Source organism: Orbicella franksi, chromosome 12 (genome assembly GCF_964199315.1).
Source record: "Orbicella franksi chromosome 12, jaOrbFran1.1, whole genome shotgun sequence".
NCBI lineage: Eukaryota > Metazoa > Cnidaria > Anthozoa > Scleractinia > Merulinidae > Orbicella > Orbicella franksi.
In genome coordinates this window covers 3,544,272-3,565,000 of record NC_138156.1, presented here as the reverse complement: position 1 = coordinate 3,565,000, position 20,729 = coordinate 3,544,272, and the positions used below count along the sequence as shown (strand labels likewise).

The 20,729-nt window shown below is 41.6% G+C and overlaps 2 protein-coding genes across 3 annotated transcripts; one reads left to right on the top strand and one right to left on the bottom strand.

The window, feature by feature from the left end:
• Positions 1–3,810: 3,810 nt before the first annotated feature.
• On the bottom strand, positions 3,811–11,967 carry LOC145462993 (replication factor C subunit 2-like). 2 transcript variants are annotated; one of them, XM_081446684.1, is made up of 11 exons: positions 11,251–11,965; positions 11,041–11,110; positions 9,887–9,928; positions 9,347–9,453; positions 8,632–8,733; positions 8,003–8,103; positions 7,823–7,917; positions 7,349–7,411; positions 6,725–6,790; positions 6,187–6,381; positions 3,811–5,369 (listed from the first exon to the last, which is right to left on the bottom strand). In XM_081446684.1, exons 1-11 carry the CDS (start codon positions 11,514–11,516, stop codon positions 5,262–5,264), a joined length of 1,215 nt encoding a protein of 404 aa, XP_081302810.1. In that variant the 5' UTR covers positions 11,517–11,965; the 3' UTR covers positions 3,811–5,261. The 2 variants fall into 2 exon arrangements, with proteins under 2 accessions (XP_081302810.1, XP_081302809.1); XM_081446683.1 differs by lacking the exon at positions 3,811–5,369 and having other exon boundaries at positions 5,884–6,381; positions 11,251–11,967.
• A 138-nt stretch (positions 11,968–12,105) lies between these two features.
• Positions 12,106–15,563, top strand: LOC145463354 (uncharacterized). The gene has a single exon (XM_081447106.1). The coding sequence runs from the start codon at positions 12,668–12,670 to the stop codon at positions 13,751–13,753; it is 1,086 nt and encodes a 361-aa protein (XP_081303232.1). The 5' UTR covers positions 12,106–12,667; the 3' UTR covers positions 13,754–15,563.
• Positions 15,564–20,729: the final 5,166 nt, after the last annotated feature.

Genomic DNA, 20,729 nt, shown 5'->3' with positions numbered 1-20,729 from the left:
GATCATTTGAAGTTAATGTAGTCTCTAGTTTCAAATACAAACAAACTGGCCCTACGAAAAAAGAGATCAGTTTAAGTGATAAAAGTTTACAAGACTTTTCACAAGGTCAGTAGAGTCTAGTAAAAAGACCATTGCTTTCACTTTCGCGATACTATCAACACGCTTTATTCATCATCGATTACTAACGCAAAAACGTTGGGAAAATACTAAAAAAAAACTTCATGTTTACTAGCAAAACAATTTCTGCCCAAATTTGTCCTTTAGGACTGAGTAAACTGAAAAGACGTACGATTTTCAATATGAACAGATTAAGAAAGCAGATGTCACTTTAGACACCAGCTGTCAATCAAATATGGCAAATATGATGATAACATCGATATTATGACACGACACCTCGAACTTTTCTTTCTTCTACATGTCCTATCGCAGTATTTGTCTTTGTCTTGAAAAAAATAGTTACAACGTCGTCCCTTTTTTTTTTTTCATTTTATTTTTTTAATAGCTCTGACGTCTGCCAGTTTTCGCGCTGTTTGACAATAACGCTTCATGTGAAAGTCTTCTCCGAAAAAGATTACGGCATTCAAAATGAGGAAAAACACGCTATTGTGTTCCTATCAGCGGCGGTCCTTTGTCGGAGACAACCCCCTGCGACGTGAAAATATGATAATGTATTCGACGAAATTTTCATAATATTGCAAAACTAACCTTTCGCTTTTAGCGTTTCGCGGTAAAGTAAATATTTACAGAAGGTCTGTTTAAAAAATGCGATTTTTATATGATTTTCAACGGCTGAATTTTACACTCAAATATATTTCGCATCTCTTGTAAACGGCGGCCGCTAAATGCGAATGGGAAAATTGGTCGCCAACGGGAATAAATGTTAAACAAGCGAATGTGATTGAAGTAGTGTTTCGCCACGGGGCATTTAGCCTGTATTGCTTTAGTATTCGAGTCAATTTTCTATTATCCTACGGATTGATGTCGATTTTCTACGAATAATGATTTCAAAGGAAAGGAACACAAGGTGGATTGAAAACCACCAAGCAGGTGTATTTGGCAGAGAAAAAGTTCTTAATTTAGTTCCGTGTTATCTTTGGTTGACGCAAGTGCTTTCAATTCGCAGCACATTTAAGTAAGGCTAAAAATCAAAAAGACTTCGTGTTGTGTTAGATTTGGTTTCGCAAGGTGCGATTACACACTTTCCTATGAATTTAAAATTCATCATTGCACTTCCTCCTGTTGAGCTTCTACTACTGCAGACCAAGCTTAAAATTCTCCGTTTTGATAACAGGCGCTGCTTGAATTTTGTGATTGCCATCCTTCTTCTTATTTTAGCTCCGAGCAATGAACGAGAGAGGATTTCTGCGGTTTTTCAACTCGGCGGAAGATAAAACTCAAGCTGAATATTCATGAGAGGTTCTGGAAAGAACGATTAGATACCAAGATAATCACATTATTGTGCACTTTTTGTCCTTCGTTGATGCGCTGCTACTTGACGATTTGGATGGTTTTGAATTTGCGGTTTTCTTGCCGTGTTTCCGTTTTTCAGCTGTCGCGGCTACCGCCACAGCTTCCTCTAAAAGCCGTTTGGCTGGCTTTTCGTTCGTCGCTGCAGTGTTGGACCCTTTCCCAACATTATTCGACCTCTTCTTTTCCGTCTGTTTTTCCTTGTAGGCTTGTCTCGTCGTTGCAGCCAGTTGTTTCTTGTAGTCTACGATTTCTTTAGAGTCTCGACGCTTTTTCTCGTCAGCGGGCAAATCGAGGAAAGGGGTTTTCCTTATAACGTTAGGAGAGGGCCTTGGACTGCTACGTGGAGATGTTCGTGGACTAAGGACCAGTCGATTGCACGAAGCTGCGACAGTCGACGTTATAGGATTCATCAGTTCTGGTTGAAGCGCTCTTGAGATGAACGCACTCCAAAATTGTAATCTTCTGACCAAAGCCGGTTTCCTTCTCGTTTGGCAACCTAGTGATATCTCTCTTGGCTTTTTCCCGAAGGCCGGTGCTCTCTTTTGTATACTGTACTCACATCTGCGGCGATGTGGCGACTTCCTCAGTAAAATTTATGACAAAGACCTATATGAGTGTAAGCAGATTAAAATCGCCCACCCCTTAGGTAGCAATCTGCAAGCTGTTCGGTTGCAGCGTAGACCAAGCTAAACAGTGTTCCTCCTCCTAAACGCATGAGATTAACAAGCACTCCCCAATCCTGCGATTGTCAAAACAATGTAAGACTTTTGCCCCGCACAATTTATGTCCATTTATGGTCGTCGGAGGGCGGACTTTGCCTATTCTGACGTTAAACACGCCGTCAACTGTAAAGTAGAGTCGTGGCGCGAACAATTCAAGACCCCGCTTCGCGATGCAACTTTGCTTAAGCCGGATCGATCGAAAATTAGCATTGGTAATTTCGATTATGTGTTTTTGATTCGTTTGCATTTGAACTGCCCAAGCTATCACAGGCTTCCTGCCCGAACATATAAAGGCATCGGGTGTCACTAGAGATAAGGTAAAGAAAACCAGCGAATCATGCGCGCGTGAAGTTAACAGTGCAGTCTCTGACCGAATGAGGTTGTTCTCGTGCATGAAAGTTAAAATTCAAAGGTGCAACGTCTTCTAAGAGTAAAGTAACACCTCGAATCCTATTTTAAGCTGTCAAATTTTGGATCCACAGTCAAGTATCAATATACCGAGTGTCAATTGTGGTTGAACAATTTTTTTTTCATTTTGTTAAACTACGCATATAAAGCAACGAAAGGAAGTCGAACGCAATATTTCCTCTTGCCAGCATGTTTTGCCCAACCTTTCTCGATCGGGCCACAATATTATCAATGCTTCCATTATAAAAGCAGTTACTGGATCTGTTTAAATCAGTCGTTAATAGCTTTAGAACACCGAGGCGTTAAAGGCAATGAATATAATCCGAACGGGTCTTTTGTCTCACAACAAAGGAAACTTTCGACGCAAACTCTCTCAAATTAAAGTGTAAAATCAAGTGACTGTCAAGTGAAAGATTGGATCACAGCCTTGTAAAATAAAATATACAGGAAATAAAATATTCAAGAGCCGCCTCAATTATACACCATCAAGCTCTATTTGGTGTTGTTTTAAAGTTTCATGCAAACTATTTTGAGTTTTTAGACCAAACTATTGCAAAACGATATTTAAAAAGGTTATTAAAAGCACGATTTAAAGTTCCAAATAATGAATCAGATTATAAGACGAAATGTATTTATTGAAACAAAAGATTTCAAGCCATCTTTTCATGTGTCATTTATTGTAATTTATTCACAAATTCACATATCCGATTTGTTCTATTCTTTCACGAGTAAATATATTTAAAAGGGTACTTAAGGCCACATGAAAATTTGTGCAAGGCCATGCCTGAGGCTAACAGATCAAATCAAAGCGCTCGTTTCTAATGTTCTTGAGTCGAATTTTATAGGCTGTAAAATCGATTGCCACAAATGTAAAATCAACAGGAACAACTTCAAATTTATTGTGGCATAAGCAGCAGCTGCACATTTCCACCGCATTAACAATGATTAAAAGGATGTTGAATCAAAATTTCAACCTTTTAAAATTCAAGATTTTAATCAGCATACTTTAAGAGACAAATCATATTAGCATATTTTTTTTTTCACGAAACGTGGTAAAGAAAATAATGGGGGCCACACCTTTAAATCTACCTTGTATATTTGTCATTTTTCCATCATACGTATTCAAATCAAGCTTCCTTTCTCTTAACCTTTCAATATTGTTGTTAAGCAGGTTCGATAAATACAAAGCAATGCAGTTAACCTTGGCACGCAGACAACTTTATTGTTTCAACTGTTCTCAGGGATTTTACTAAGCTTACTGAATTGCTGGCTTTCCAAAAGCTTACGAAAATACATCAAAGACGTTGTCTCAGCAACCATAATTGAAAAAGGTATGTCACAACTACAAGTTTTTCCAAGTTTCAATACACTTCTCCCTTACACTGACCATCTTTCAAAATCTAACTACATCCCCACAGATTGCAAAACTACGAATCGCAAAACTACGCCCGGAAATCCTCCTTTATAAAAGCTAAATAGGTTTCAGGCCCTTTTTATGACTATTTTGGTCTGATATACGGTGTTTTGCACGCGTAATATCCACCCCTCTCCCCGATTCTAAGATATGCGTGTAAACATGCCACGACTGCGAGTATCTGTTTGAAGATATGACAGATAAGGAAAAACACAGAAAACTTGGTTGTCACGCATTTGCACGAACTATCTAACTTCGCCACCTTAGGTCTTGATACAAACTTCGATCTTGAAGTGAACGTTCTGGCAATTGATTGTCCTGTTACCGTGCCAAAAAGACGTTTAAATAGTTCAATGTTAAGAGTATATATAAAATGCGCGAAAGCCACTCGCTGAACATGTCAATTCACTCCCGATTATGGTAGTTTTACATTAAATACCAGAGGTGAAGATGGAGGTCTGAGTGAGGAAGTGTGAAAGCATTAAATTCTTTCCTGGTTCGCAGAGAAACGTTCGATGCAACATCGATCCCAAGGGAGGCAAAGGAGAGCGAGCCTGGGATCGAGGTCGCGTCCTATGCTTTTACCAATCGATGACGTAACACTTTCTGCCAGGATTTTACTCAGTTCAAGAAGTTTAAACCGAGTATTTGTTTAGCTGTGGAGCTCACATCTCGAACTACATGCAATGCACCTTCTTTTTACCAGACTCTCTTTCCCACAATCGCGAGTCACGATGTTCTCTTCAAAACCGGTTTCACTTGATTTGACTCAACACCTTTTGAATTGAATTGGTTTCACCCAAGTAAGATGTCGAAGGAAAATGAGGGTCGTCTCAAATGAAATAGCCACTTGTGACTTGCTGACAGACGTGTTTTATATACTTTTTTTTGGAGCACTCAACAAGCTAAAACGGAAGCATTTACTTTCCTATTAGCATACTAGTTCGCAAGTTACTATATATTGGGGAGAACGTGGGAAGAATAAACCTCAAAGTTCAATTCACTGTTACAAAACTCCTGATTGCACTTTACGTTACACCTTCGACTTTACATGAAGATTGCTCACTAGTGATAAGAACCATTGGTACACTTGTCATGAACCTTACAGTCGCACTTGGTAAAAAATCCAGCACATCTTGCTCGTTCATCACTGTTCTCGTTTCACGATCATTGTTTCTGGAGTTCACTTGAGTCAAATCATAGTCTCTTACTTGAGTTCATCGGTTAATCGCCACAAGCCTGGTTACTCAGCTGTCCTGTGACGTCACCTTACCGCACATCCGGGCTAACAAACCGGACAGCTGTAACAAGCTGTTTACACCTTCTACTATCCTCATGTGTGTATAGCCGATTTCCTGGAGACGAAAGAAAAACATTTTTTTACTTGCACTACCTTGTTGGACCTTGCACTAAACGAAGTAGACTAGATATGGAAAAGCCAACATCTAATACAGAATCAAGATATGAAAACATTATAAGGAAAAGATCAAACTTTGTTCTTAAAAATTAGGAGAGTTGGGAGCCTCCTTGAAATGATCTGGTAAACTGTTCCATTCATTCTAAATTCAGTTTAAATTGACTTGGCGTCCAATATCTATTGATGAGGTGTGATAAACATTTTTCTTTTTGACAGGCTGCATCCCGATTCAGCCATGATTAATAGGATTTTCCCTTTAATGGTATGGGAAAATTTGAATAAATTCAATATATTTTATACAAAGCGGACAGCTGTATTTTTTAACGTCTCTACCCAGTCTACTCCCCGTTTTAAGTTTATTTTATTTTTTTAAAATGATACTGTGTCAGAAAGACGCTAAGAAAGTGTTTTCGAGGAGCTTCGTCGTGGTTTGCGCATCTTGAAAAGCTTAGCCTAAATTTTTCAAGTTCGTCGTTTGTAATCCGCGTCAATCTTCTCCATCCTTAACCATCCTTGTTCCTTTATGGTTTACTGGCATCTCATTAGTGTTTTTCGATCTTTGAAAACCACTATTTGCAGGTTTCTTTCAATTTAAAGGTAATTTTGTAAGTGGCCATAACTTAGAAGACAGTGGGGGTAGACACTCGCTCCAGAGCTTTCGTTCGAACAACGTGGAAATTCACCAAAATATACGACTGTTTTGCAGTCTTCTTCCTACTCTTGTAGACCTCGGTAAATGCCCTGCAGTATCTTACCTTGATGAATTCCAGTTTAAGATACTCTGAAATCTGATAGTTCTTACACACGCGAAAGATGTTGGTGATGATGTCCTCTGGGGCATAACCCATGTACCACAAATGCGAAAGAACCTTGTAAGCTTCGTCTACGTCCCCTGTTGAGCAGGATTTGATCATCTCTCGAATCAGTAGAGGATGAGGCTCATCACAAACCTAAAACACAGGGAGGTAATCACAGAAGCAATCAAACAAATCCAAACCGAGCTGTTTCATTATAAGTGTTATTACTAAAATCACTTCTAATACCTGGCTGATCAAACACAACGTCATAATCTGGATTCAGAACTCGAAATAAAACGAAATAAACAGCCAGTGCCAAGCTTTAAGCACTTTGCTTAAACCAGCAAAGTTGAGACCTCAAATACATTCAGTAGCTGAAATCACAATTATATCAGTTTGTCACTCAGAAGACTGTCACATGGCAAGCAATTATACCAAGTACTGATAAAAGTAAATTTGAGACTAACAAAAAAGCATTCATATATTAAAACAATACCTTAAATACATTTTCACTGTTCACAAAACCAAATCCATAAAATGTCGACTGAAGGTTATTAATGCCCTGAAAGAAATAATACAAAACAAAAAAAAAAATAAAACCAGGCCTTGGAATAAGACGTCGTGGTTTCTTTTACAAGAAGAAATCTGCTGTCACATAATCAATAGAAAACTGTGTCGGTTGAGTTTCCAGAACTTGGTCTATATTTTAGATTCCCACATAAGGCACTTCAAGACTTGCAATTCTGAGCAAGGTACTATAAATGGAAATAGTCAAGGATACTATGAAACATGTAGACCACCTTGCAGCATGGAAATCATACAGGAAAGATGGGGTAAGATGCTTTAGATGAGAAGGTGCTGAAATGAGACAAGGGTGCAGCACTCTTGAGAGCCTCAACCCAACCCCTTCTTGTCCACACTACCCTTTTTGCGCTTGTGTTCATGGGAAAAACACTTGTCAGATCCAGCTACAAGTAGTCTATGAAGCCTACAAAAGCAAGTGGGGAGAGGTACCTAACAAAAAAGCAGACAGAGAGCATGACTTTATACAGTCTAACAATTGCCTAACCATAAATGTGGATGTAAATAGAGATGGATGTATTTTTCATTGACTTCTCACCTGTCTCATATCACCTTGAGCAGTGAAGACAATAGCCTCCAATCCATCATCAGTTTTGGCAACCTGAAAGCGAACATAGGTATGAATGTACAAAGCACCTGCAGAACAGTCTGTTTCTACATGTATTTCGCTTATTATGTTGCAAGAATTTTATTAAGACCAATCAGGATTACTGTGCTTCTGGCCAAAATCAGACCGAGGTTCAAAATACTGCTAACAAATACAAGTTTTTCTGTTCTCAATCATAGGTATGACAAAAATTAAAGAACCCTGCAATCTAACAATCAAAACACACAGACATGAATGTATGAACGTACATGTACTAATGTGACCTTCTGTTTTTTGAGAGGAAGCAGTAAAAGAAACTTCAGAGGGCATTTCAATAGCTTGCATCATTTTGAAAAGCACAATCACTGTTTAGCACATGGACTCCCACTCCCCACAATCCCCCTATATAACAATACAAAATCTGACCTGTTCTTTTTCACAAACTTCTAACAATCTGTGTAAGACTTGAGCATCGGTTAATCTTGAGTATCGCAAAACAGCACATCTTGACTGTATAGCCTCTGAAGTAATAAAACTTTTAAATTAAAACTGCCATACTACACACAATTCCGTAACAGTAAATTAAGTGAAGTGTAGGTTACTTACCAATAATTTTGTCAGAAGTATTGCATGCCAGAGCAAACCGCGTAGTTTTGGAGTAGATTTCCATTGTTCTTCTAAGAGCCTGCTGTGCCCCATCTGTCATGCTGTAAAAGAGGAAAATGCAGTTGGCAATTACATGTATGCTGCCTTTTAAATCACAGAAAGTTAAGGTTAAAACTGTGTAATTCACTGCCAGTAATGCCTAATTTTCCGAGTCCAATTGCACTTATTAAACCCAGTAGTGCTGAACATGTCATTGTCTGTACATGTACAAGTATATGTTGTCAACTGAAAAGTACTGTGTTCAGCTCTTATAAGTTATTAACAATAATAATAATAATAATAATAATATTACCATATGAGGAAGTAGCAGATCCCATTAAAATAGTGCTCAATACACATATAGTGTAGAGCTGAGTATATGAGTAATAACGAAGAGGCAAGATTTGCTGTTACTCCGAGTTTCGTGCTTACGCACTCATCAGACAGTATTTAATTTTAAATACTGTCTGATGAGTGCGTAAGCACGAAACTCGGAGTAACAGCAAATCTTGCCTCTTCGTTATTACTCATATAATAATAATATTATTATTATTATTATTATTATTAAGGTACCACCTTCTTGAACATACCTGTCAGCTTCATCCAAAATTATAATTTTGTGTCTGCCTTTTGGTAAAGTTACTTTCTGCTGAGCAAACATCTTTATCTTGTTACGCACCACATCAATTCCTCTGCAACAATAATAAAGAATTACTTTGTGTATTGTTCCAAGAAATACAATGTTGTGTGAGGTTCGTATTTAGAGGGAGGGAGAAATGGGTTAAAAAGTTACAAAGTATACTTCCTCATGTGGCTTTCAACTTAATTTGTATATTCAATAATGTACTCCTTCCTGCCCAGCTAAGTCTATCAAGTCCATAATTTTCCTACTGCAGTAGTCTCTTGATCATGATGTGACCGGTGCCTTGAAGTAGACTGCAACAGGGTTGCAATACCATGGCAACTTCCTGGCTACTGAGCATAATGCTACCCCTGTCAGGCCAATCATACAATGGCTTAGTGTTTATTGCACTGTATTCTGGATAGAACAGTCTTGAGTCTTAAAAGTAATGGTAATACATACATGTTGTGTTCTTGGGTGAGACACTTTTTAATCTTATGTTGCCTCTCTCCACCCAGAAGTACGAATGGTTTACAGTGAGCAGTTAGGGAAGCCGGACCTCACATACTAACGAAGGGCAATAGGATCACTCTTGGATACTTCTGTGGCTAACCACTAGTGAGACAGGGTAGCAACTCTGATCCTCGTGACTGGAATAGGCTTTATACACCCAATGTACATACCTGTCATTCGATGCATTCAATTCAAGCACAGCATCTTTGAATGATGAACCCAGAAGAGCTCTGGCCAGACACAAGATACTTGTAGTCTTCCCTGTACCAGGAGGACCCTGGAAAAAATGCACATTGCTAGATACATTCTATTCATGTAAAAATATCAACCATATCCTAATATTATATCCCTTGAAGTTAGAGAAAATGGAACAGCAAATAAGAACAGTCTACATGTTTCAGGCAAAAAAAACCTACTTTTATTTATTAGTTTTTGGTGTTGAAGCTCTTGAATTATCTTTGTAAGCTGCATAGTAAATGGACTGCAAATACCTGATCAGGATTAGTGCATGCAGACAAGTTAGCAGGGAGAGTCCCTTGTTTTTTAAACAAATTTAAACCCTTTTCATTTTTCTACAAGAGAAATAGTTCCCCAGTTCTGATTAAGGTTGCAAAAAAGTACATGAGATTGTACTTTTACCTACAACCAACTACAAAATTCAGTTTAGAAAAGCTTAAAGTAATATTGTTAAATATCAAGGTTTTACTTACAGCAATTATGATGTTTGGAACATTTCCCTGCTCTGCAAAAACCTGAACAAAAAAATTATTTTGAAAGGTTAAGAATCTGGAAGTAAATGACCTGCTCCTCTTTTAAGGACAGTACCTACTAAATACAAAGGTTTTTGCACCAGGTTAGGACCATACGGAAAAAGTAGATCTTTGCAAGGGCTATTAGAATCCACAAAGAAAAACTGGGGTAACCACGCATTTTTTCGAGATAATTAGCCTTGAATCTCAACAAAAATGCTGACATCAGCATTTTTCTGAAAAAGAAGGAAAGGATATTTCTTTACAAATTTCCTTAGAATTCACCTTTACATTCAGAAAAGCAAACGCATTTAAAAAGATCTTTAAACTACATGGCAAATGGTAAGATAAAAACCATTTTGGTATGTTTTTTAATAACAAAATCATTGCAACAGCGCTTTTAGCGTCTTTGACAGCCTTCCTCTGGATCAGCTAAAATACAGTCTAAATACCTTTTTCTGACAACCAGAAACTAATCATCAGGCTTGCTAATTCCATTTCATAACATAAAATGTAGGGGTAACCACACGTTTTTTTAAAGTTATTCGTCTTTTTTGAAAACTTTTACGGTGCCTGTTACATTTTTTCCTGTCACCTCCCCAGTAAGGAAGACATTTGCGTATCTCGCATTAGTTTTGCGTGTGCACTACGCCATCTCTAGGTACATGTTTACAGTTGGATTTCAGTACAATTTTCGACAGATACCAGCTAGGTTTTCAACTGAAAGACGTAAACAGTTAGTGGTTAGCAATGTGTTGCTATTCTGATGTTCCTGACTTAAGTACAGGTTCATTAAACTTGATTTGGTCACAGTAGGAAAGTTTTGCTTTCATTTTAGTTGTGTACGTGATAGTGTAGTTGATTGTGTCAATGTCAACCCCAGCGCGCACGTGGCACTTAAACCATGGCTTGCATGATGCGCAGAAGATGTGCGCACTAACAAAAGTAGGCACCGTCCTTAACAGAACTTTGCGCAGTTCTTACTCTATTGTTACTGCAGCCATAGTTTGGTAACTTCTTGCTGACAGCACTGTCTAGTTTTGTTAAGATAATTTTATTTTGATATCTTAGACGACATAAACCTATTTTCTTCAAATTACAATAAACTTAAGTACCTCTAAACGACTGACAGTTTCCTCATTTCCAACTATTTCATGAAGTTTTGTTGGTCTGTATTTCTCTACCCTGATCAGAAATAACATCATAAACATTAGCTTATCAACTGTGTAGGAGGCCAAGGTGCATGCAATATGACAGAGAGCCAAAGATTTTACTGTCCAGCATGACCTTCACACCAGCGAACGTAAATCGTCCATTTTACTTACCATGGAAGTTCAAAGCCTTTAGAGTGTTTTACCGAGCTAGAACTTGCACCAGATGATCCTTTAGTTGGTACTTTTTCCTTCTGTGGTAAATCTACTTCCATTGCTTCGTCTTTGGAGGTTTTTAAGCTTGCAGGGGCTGTCGAGTTCGAAACCTCCACTTCCATCTCATCCGCCATTTTGTTTGTGTCACGTGAAAATAATTTGGCGCCAAAAGTTGAACTCAGTCCCAAGTTTCCCGCGGATAAACGCAATAAAAAAACATACATCGACAACCATCCAGTGGAAAAAGCTAAGAAATTGTGATGTTATAGATGATAACTAAATAAGACACTTCCTCAAGTTTTAGGCCTGTGCGTTTCCCCAAACTTCAGATATTCGTCGACATGTTTCGCGGAAATTTATAGAGCCCAGTATGAAAGCGACTAAAATGCCATGTACGGCAATATGGCGGCCGGAAAATAGTGTAAACATCTGGAACTAATTACTTTGGCTATCTAGACGACTTATTATCAGTACTGAACAAACAGCTATTTCCATAAGCTCTCTTCTTAATGCTCTAACTTCTAAAAAGGCCCAAAATAGTGAGATAGGTATATATTTTTCAACCCTCTGTAACCCTGAAATTCAAAATGCTCTGGTTTCCAAACGAAGGCAAGCGTGCTTTTGAACTGTAAAATTGTAGACAGATGTAAGGTCATATAAATATACTGCCTCTTATGCCTGATGAGGATAAAAGCTTTGGTGGCTCTTTTAGAAAGTGATGACGGCACGTGAAAAATTTTTTCATTGAATTTTTGCACAATTTTCTACTTATATCTTAAATTTTAAACTTATATCTTCTTAGTTACTTGTTGAAGGTATTTTCTCAATTTAGTTCTTTTTATTTTTACTTTCTGTTTTATACCTGCAAACTAGCTGGTGAGTTTTCTCACAAAAGCTAAGTGTATATACACAATAAACTTGACTTACTTACCTACTTTCGAATGTTTCACCGTGATGCGCACATGGCAAATTTTAAAAATCTGACCATCGTCACGGATGGCTAGGGCTGATGCTCTTTTGTTTGGAAAGAAAATATGAAGTTTACATGAGAGGTAGTCATACCAACAAAGGTCGACAACAATGCAAAGAAGATTATTAAAATATTCTGTACAAATTAGCACTCCTTCTGAACACAAAGGCGACACAATAGATTCTTTCAAACTGTAATGACCCTTTGAGATGCGAAAGGCCATGTTCGCAGTTCATTTGCGGCTTAAAAGACTTACGAAGTGATTGTTTTGAAAAGGAATGCTTAATCCGTAGCTTAGCAGAACGTCAACTGAAAATAGCAAGGACTTACGCTGAGTATTCGCAAAATTTCGTCGAGATAAAAGAGAAGGGCGATTTGAGACGAACTGGAAGCAAATAGCGCGCGATGCTACATAAAGTCGACATATCTGTCACGGCAACAAGCTCGTTTAGCCCAAGAAGAGCAGAGAAACTCGAAGAGAAACGTGTAACCCAGCTGGAACATTTAAACCAAGCTAAACAGCAAGTGTCTGGGAATGAAATATCAACAACAGAACAGAAACTTGCAAACGATGAAACACGTCACCTAAAATTGCCGGTTCTCCCAGTTGAACGAGTCAAGAACGAAGAAAACGATGATCTGCAATTTCTTTCGCGTGGAATGCAATGTTCTGATTTTTCGCTACAACAACGTACGGCAGAATGGATTGATAAATCAACTAAGAAATCACAATCTTCTTGTTCCCAGCGTCTCGAACCAGCTTCAAGTACTCCGGGATTTACGCAAGGACGAGTCCTTTTTGTCCTAGATCAGAATCAGGCAAACAATAGAGGAAGCGAATTGGAACACGCGGGGGACATTTCGAAAGACCGAAGTCTGAGTATTTCGCCGATATCTGGTTCAATTCTAGAAGGACAGCGAGTGAATTTAAGAGAGAAAATGGAACTAAACAAACAGCGAAAACAGGTTCGTTGTCGCATGCCAAGGAAAGCAAACAAGTTATGTAATCAAAGTGAATCAACAGCGGAAACCTTTGACACTGAAAATAACTTAATGAAAACACGAAGGACGAGCTCAAGCACGGTTTCTTTAAAGACTAGGAAACAGGATGCACGACCGGTATTTCACCTGCCAAAGGCTGATAAATACGATATCACACCTAAAAACATTCTAAACACCAAAGTTTGTTCGGTTTTCAAAGTGGACGATCTAAAATCATCTTCATTATTCTATTCAGGTTGTAAAAATACATGGATTCCCAGCCGGGATAGTTACGTTATCAAGAACTCTGTGTTTAAAGCTATCGCTCAACCAACAGTGTTTCTGAGGCAACCATCTCCTGTTGCTGGAGTAAAAATGACTTTAAAGGAGCACGAAGACTCGCTGGTGGCAGCGATTCAAGCTGTTGAGGAAACGAACGTAACCTCTCCAACTGTTGATGGAGGTCGGCAGGTAAAGAAATTTGTTGTAAGGTTGCCGCCGATTTGCTGAATAATAATAACAACAACAGCAACATTTATTTATATACAATACGGACAATCAGAAGCTGCTTATAGGGTCGTGTTTCTAACTGAGGCAAACTTATGAAAACTTTTAAAACATCTTGAAACATAATTTTGCTAGGTCAAAGAATTGTAATATCCTCTGACCTGTATGTCAAGGAAGAATTTATATACGATTGACCGTAGTCCGAAAATAAAGTGAGATTTAGTAACATTAAACCCTTGGCGCCAGAAAGTTCCTTATTTCGATTACTTCAGCTGATGTTGACCAAGCCTGTGAACAGGCTTACGTTCGGAGTCTCAATACCGCCGGAGCTGCGAACGGCCATACTGTGAAGAATAGCATACCACTCGTTAAACTGGAACTGCTGCACTCGCTAAACTCGTCGGCGTGTTCGACTCGCGCGCGGCTTATTGCCGGTTAATTGTCACTCGCGCGTCAGTTCCCAAACGTGGTGGTCGCTCGCAGAATTACTCTCGGCCCAACTTGTTCCAGGACGAAATCTCGCTCCCAGCTTCTTCGCTCTGAGGAGGAACGTGTACAAGGAGTGACGTTGCACCGTTTACATCGCGCTTGAAACAGGACCTTTTATCCCATAGGACCGGTCGTACGTTGACTAATACGAGTGAAAGCTCAGGAAACGAAAGTATTGTAAGTATCGAGTCGGGGCCATTCTGAGGCTACCTCTCTCAGATTTCGCGTACAAATTCTTATTGGTTGATTAATAGTTTTAAACTGGATAAATTACCTCTTGGAGAAGTTTGGAGTTAGCCCTCATTCGGGAGAAAAGATAGAGGGCTAAACGTATCTACAACGGCAAAATTTTAGCAAGTGTTTCACATAACTGCGGATGCAGTGCAACAGTTTCTACAAACTTGCCCATGTCGTCCTTAATTCGTCCGGTCCTTTGGGAGGTCTGATTTAGAGATTAGATGAAGTGATAATATCAATGGTGTCGACCGAGTATTAGGTCCTCGACTGGGGGAGATCTACACTCTCGCACGTAAAAGTCACGGGGGTGATTTTAGGGTGTACAATTCGGTTCTAATAGGGTACTTACATCAGTTGATGACCACCATAAGAGTTATTCCAGTACTTTAAGGTGAGAAAACGAATTCCCACAGGTATCACACCAACAAAATGAAATTCTGGTACAGTGTTTTGGTGGGGCAAGGGGGGTGGTTTTCTTTCAACATTTCTCACGAGCCTCCCCATCACTTTTGTTTTATCTTTTTAGATGCACAGGGCTCGTCCCCTCCCTGGAGCACTGTCTACTTCTAGTTCTTCAAACAACGAAAGCAGTTTCCAATTTTATTTATTCACTTTTGTCAAACACCTGGTGGCAAAGCATTTTTAAAAAATTGTTCAGACTCGGCCGACTCGACTTTCTCGAACAATTTGCCCTTGGACAAGCAACGGGTAAATTTTGATAACACTGAGAGCTACTGAAATCGAGTTATATTCGGGGAGGACGAAGATTTCAACAGCCGCCGGTACGAATGATTAATTATTCGGACAAAAGGTGGACAGAATTCAACAATAACCTGGCGCTGGTAGAGAGCTAGCTAGAGCTAGGGCCATTGTTGTAATTTATCCAGACAGAAGGAAACTGACAGAAATGAGGGCAAGTCAAATATGCCTCAGTTAACTGATCTTTTTATTTCTTCCGTCTAAAAATGAAACATTTCCAAAATGTTGTCCTTTTTGTTGTTTGTCCGTTTCTTCTTTCATTTTACGTTTCAAACAATGATAAAGATGGTAGAACGTTATCTACTCTCTAGCAGGGTCCTTTATTAGCTAAAATAACTATCAGTAACCTAATCTTCCAAGCCGGGACACATGATGATAATCTATTTTGAAATATGTATATGCTGATTCGACTACTAAGAAATCAATCAATCTCTAAGTAACCTTGTCAGAAAGATTTTGTCAAAAAACACTTCGGCGTACAATGCAAACTAGTAGTATAGGACGCTTATGTGAGCCGTAACCAATCAGAAGGCCGTGCATATCATTAAAAAAGGCTCTCGACCAATCAGAGGGCCGGATTTGCTCATGAATATATTCATGAGTTAGGGGTTTATCAAAATATGCGCCTGCGAGGTCGTCCGCTGTCCTTCGCATCCCAGGTCACGTGCATGCCCAAATAAGGCGATAGACAGGAAATGAGTTTTAACAATTGATTTTTTTATTGATTTTTACAGGAAGTAAAAAATTACAATGGTGTGTATCCGTATGGAAACGACATGTAAGTGTTCGTGTCTACGACGCGTTTGTCGAAGACGAGTCCGTAGTGTTTGGTGTGTGTGATGACCTTGAGATGTTTGGTGGCTGGGTTTCTGTAGAAGAAGTTGGGGTTGACGACGGGGATGTTGCGTCGTTCACCGTCCTCGAGAGGTTGTTCGAGTTCGTCGAGTAGATTTTGTTCCATGACGTCATAGTTGAGTTGCCTGTGTCCTCGTACATTGAGGGAGAAGCCTCGGACTTTGCAACAGACTTTGCCTTGGTGGGTTTTGTACCCGTAATTCTTGGGTCCAGCGGAGGTGAAAGTGGTAATGAAGTCGCCGTCGTCGAGCTCGTTGGTCATCTCTCCGAGGTAATCGCCTAGCGGAACATCGGCTTGACCTGGTTTGTGCGAGTAGATGACGGAATCGGTGTCAAAGTAGAGGACTTGTTGTTTTAATTGTTCCAGGTAGCTGTATAATTTGAGCCGAGCCCAGCAGGTGGTGAAAGCGGCGATGAAGATGTTGATTCGTCCGTTGTCGGGTTGATTGTCTTCGAGTTCGGCGTGGACGACTTCTAGGGCTTCGTCGTTGGCGATTCTGACTTGTTTTATCTCGTGGAAGGGATTGGAAACGAGGGCAAAGAGGTGCGCTGCGGTGTAGACGACTTCGGTAGTGGGTTTGTGTAGGTTTTCGCCGAACTTGCCCCAGAAAGAGTTGAGCATGAGTTTGGCGGTGGCTTTGCGTCCGGGATTTTTCTGAATCATGTCCGGATCGAGAGCGATGCCTTCTTTCTGGAGGTATTGTTGCACGTACTGTGTCTTGTCTTGGGGGGTGTGACACCAGTTAGGGTAGCCGGCGGATTCCTGTTTGATTTTTAGCCATGTGTTCACGTAATCGGCGAAGAGTCCTGTACGGCGTTGTCTTTCAGAGAAATGGTGGACTTCGTGGATCTTGATGAGTGTGTATCCCATGGCAACGGCTTTCTCGATTTCGGGTGTGCACCAGGTTCCTCGTAGCGTGCGTTGCTCGGCCGTGTGAGAGCATCGATGTGATTTCTCGAGGAGGGGTTTGGACATTTCGTCTTCCACGCACGATCGGCAGAGTGGGAAGGTGAGTTTTTTATCGTGCCGAAAAGGTAGAACGGGATGGTAAAGTTCGTGAGGTGGTAGTATGTCCACTTTGGCCATACCGAAGTAGTGATGGATGTCTTGGTCGTCGGGGTTGACGATGACTTGAGGGTGTCCTATGGGGTATTTGCTTCCCTTGTTGACCCAGGGGTAGAGCGACGTCACGTCGATGTACTTGATTTGTTCTCCTTGAGCCACGTCGGCCACGTGATGCAGTTTGACGGCGTTCGTACGTCCTCCGAAGAAAGCGTCTCGGGGTTCGAGCGGTTGGACGATTTCGAACGTGTCTAGAAACTGTCTGATATCAGGGTCGGTTTTGACTTCTAGGGCCCAGTCGCATTCCCACTTGACGCAGAGCTGGTAACCTTGGCGACTGAGAAGGTCGTGTTTGCGGAGTGTGGCCTCGTAGACTTCCTGCATGGTGCGATCGGCGTGATAGATGGGATATCGCTCTCGATGGGTCGGGAAACAGCGAGGACATCCGTGCCATAGACATCCGTGGAATTCGTAGACGGTTCGAGTGGTCGGATCGTATCCGTCCACGAGCTGATTGACTAGTCGTACTTCGCCGCCGTTTCGTACCGTGAGGATACGATCACCTTGACCCGTGCGTTGCAACGAGTGTTCTTGCCAGGCTAGCCATTTCAGGGCTTCGACGGACTGATTGGATCGGGCGCCGTGCCATCCTCGCGGGGGTCTGGAGGCGATGGTGTTGAGCGGGACGAGTTTCTTGCGCCAGAATCGTTGGCAGGCGGAGGCGATGGTGAGGCATTTCTCCATGGGGTCAAAGTCGGCTTTTTGTTTGAATTCTTGCCGGAACTTTTGACAGCCCGCTTTGAGGAGTTTGACGTCCGACTCGCAGTAGGCTTCCATTTCTTCCCTTAGTACGAAATGGTAGTCGTTGTCGACTTTCTCTTGGTACCACTGTTCGAACTCGGCTTTCTTTTTGGCGGACATGCCGTCGGGATCGTACATGTCTCTCGGAGGCATGGGACCTTCGTACGCTTGATTTTCTAGAGTGTTGAATTTGTGTGGGAAGAATCCTTTACGCAGTTCGGTGATTCCGAAGGTGGCTGGAAAGTTGGCCAGCGGGAACGGGAGAAAGCAGAGGGAATCTTTGAAAGTCAGTCTGTCGGATTTCATGGACAGTATCTTGGTGCCGACGGTGATTTGGTCCGTGACTTCTCGATGGGTGGTGTAACAGTGTTGCAGGATGAACATCCCGTCGTAGCCTTTGAGATTGTGAAAGAGGACGATGACGTTCCGATCCTTATTGTCCTGGTCGACGGCGAGGGATTCGAGGAGTTCGAACATGTCGGCGGTGCAGTTGCGTCCGTAGAAGGAGTGGACTGTCTCATCTTCGTCGTTTTCCAGGCAGAGTAGAATGGGGGTCTGATTCCCTTCGGCGTCGGTGATGGCTTCGTAGTCGCAGTACACTTGAAGGGGAGGGTCTTTGTCTACCCAGACGCTCGTGTTTGGATCGTCGGGTCCGGGTTCTTCGAAGGGTCTCCCGTTGACTTTGTCGCGGGGGACACGTATCCTTTCTGGCTCGTCTTCGCCTTCGTGGATGCGTTGGATGTAACAACGGTGCGTCTCCAGATAGACTTGATTTTCACAGATGCGGCATTCGCCCCATCCGCACTTGTGACCACGGGGACGCCCTCCTCGCTTGTTCTTGTGTTTAAGCTCGTAGACGTGACAACACTTCTCACACTTTTTGTAAGTGTTGCAGATGGAGTGTTTGCTGTGACTCTGGACTTGCGAGTGAGCGTCGTAGCATCGGTCTCCGAAGAATTGTCTGTGACACGATTGACAGATCTTGGTGGGTTCGGGAAACTTTCCGCGTGCTAGGGGTCGTTTTTTCTCGATGAAATCGGGACAGTCTTTTCGTTTGCAGGCGGGGCACCATTGACCGAGACAGGGATGATGATGAAAGTCGTCGTGATCGTAGCCTCGATTGCATTCGTCGCAGAAGTAGGATTTGCTGATGAATCCATTGAACGAATTGCATCCGTCGTAGTGATCGTCTTCTTTGATGAGACGAATGATCTTGTCCGAGGGTTCGGGTCCCGCGTAGATGACCATGTGGGGTGGGTCGATGGACATGACTTTGAGTTGGTAACCAGGTAACGCTTTTTGAAATTGTTGCAGTTCGGGAATGCCGCAAGGTCCTTCGGGAACGTTGGCTCGACGGTGTAGGTCTTTGGCCAATCGCTCTTGGACGGGTCGCCCCTGTTTGAGATTGTGGTAATCTTGGTCACGTGAATTCTCGTTCGCGTCTACCCAGGCTTTCATGGTGACGATGGCTCGGGCGCAGCAGAGAGTGTCTTTGTTTCGGATGGTCACGCGCGACCGTTTGACGATGTTCCGCACGGCGGCGCAACTCGGCCTGTATCGTTTTCCGTTCCCGCTGCCATGACCCGGGGTACGTATGAAAGTGGTTTCCATGGTAAACGTGTCGTCGGGGGTGAATTCTTCGTTGGAGTTGAGTTTGGACGCGAGAGACTGGAGATAAGTGCTTAGTCTTTCACTCCCTTCTTCGAATTCTCGCACGGTGAAGGTGGTGGACTGAAAGGCGTGCGTGAAGGCACGGGACTGCATGGTGAAATGGACCGTGGAGTGGGGTGTCAGGGTAGGATCCTGAGCGATTTGTTGCTCGATGGATCGTTGAAGGGCACGAGTCAATTCTTGACCTAGATTGTCATCGCGAGTCACGTCTCTGTTTTGTTTGAGCGTGGCTTCGAATCGTTGTTTGTGGAGGACGTTTCTCCAGTTACGTCGTGCACCTATGGGTCTCAATTCAAATTCTAGGGATGGACTTGCACCACCTCCGGTTTGGAGCAACGCTTGGGCGTCGTCGTCGTCGTCGAAGGGGAAGGCTTCGTCGTAGGTTCGTCTGTTCTGTAAAAGACAACAAACACAACGTTTTTCAATTAGTCAGTCTTTATTGCCAGTCTTGAATGCGAAGTGTTTAACAAATAACGCTTTTTACTTTTTACGTTAATGAATGAGTCATGCATATTGGATCCTAAACTGATTTTACGTTTCATATCATGCTTGTTGACATAATGTGCTAAGTAAACTGGGTGATAGTCAACCGTGTTATGAAGAAGTATATGTTCCTCCCAGGGCCACGTGAGACAGATAATTTTAACACATTTCTCATAACGTATTTCTATGTGTCCGTAACCCCATTGTCGTTTCAGTTCACCGTAATCCAAAATACTTCTGTGAAGTGCGTTCAATGGTTTATTGTTCCTTCGATCGCGTATACACTGCCAGGTGGCCAAGTCAAGTATGTGACGCTTTAGTTCTTCCGGTAACCAATCCCAGTGACTCTATGAAAAATGATCAGGGTCAGAGTTATAAGGATGACTTTCTTACATAGGGTACTCGTCATACTCACTGCTTCATATTGATCCATCCGTTGGTTCATCTCTTCATCGGGCACTACTTCATATTGATCCATCACTTGGTTCATCTCTTCATCGGTCAGCTCCTGTGCCATGGTTTCTTCTTCTTCTTCTTTCCGGCGCTCGATACAAGTTCAAAACTCAGAGTGACTCGAACGGTTCGACTCGATTTTTTTATACACACGGTATAATGGTGTCC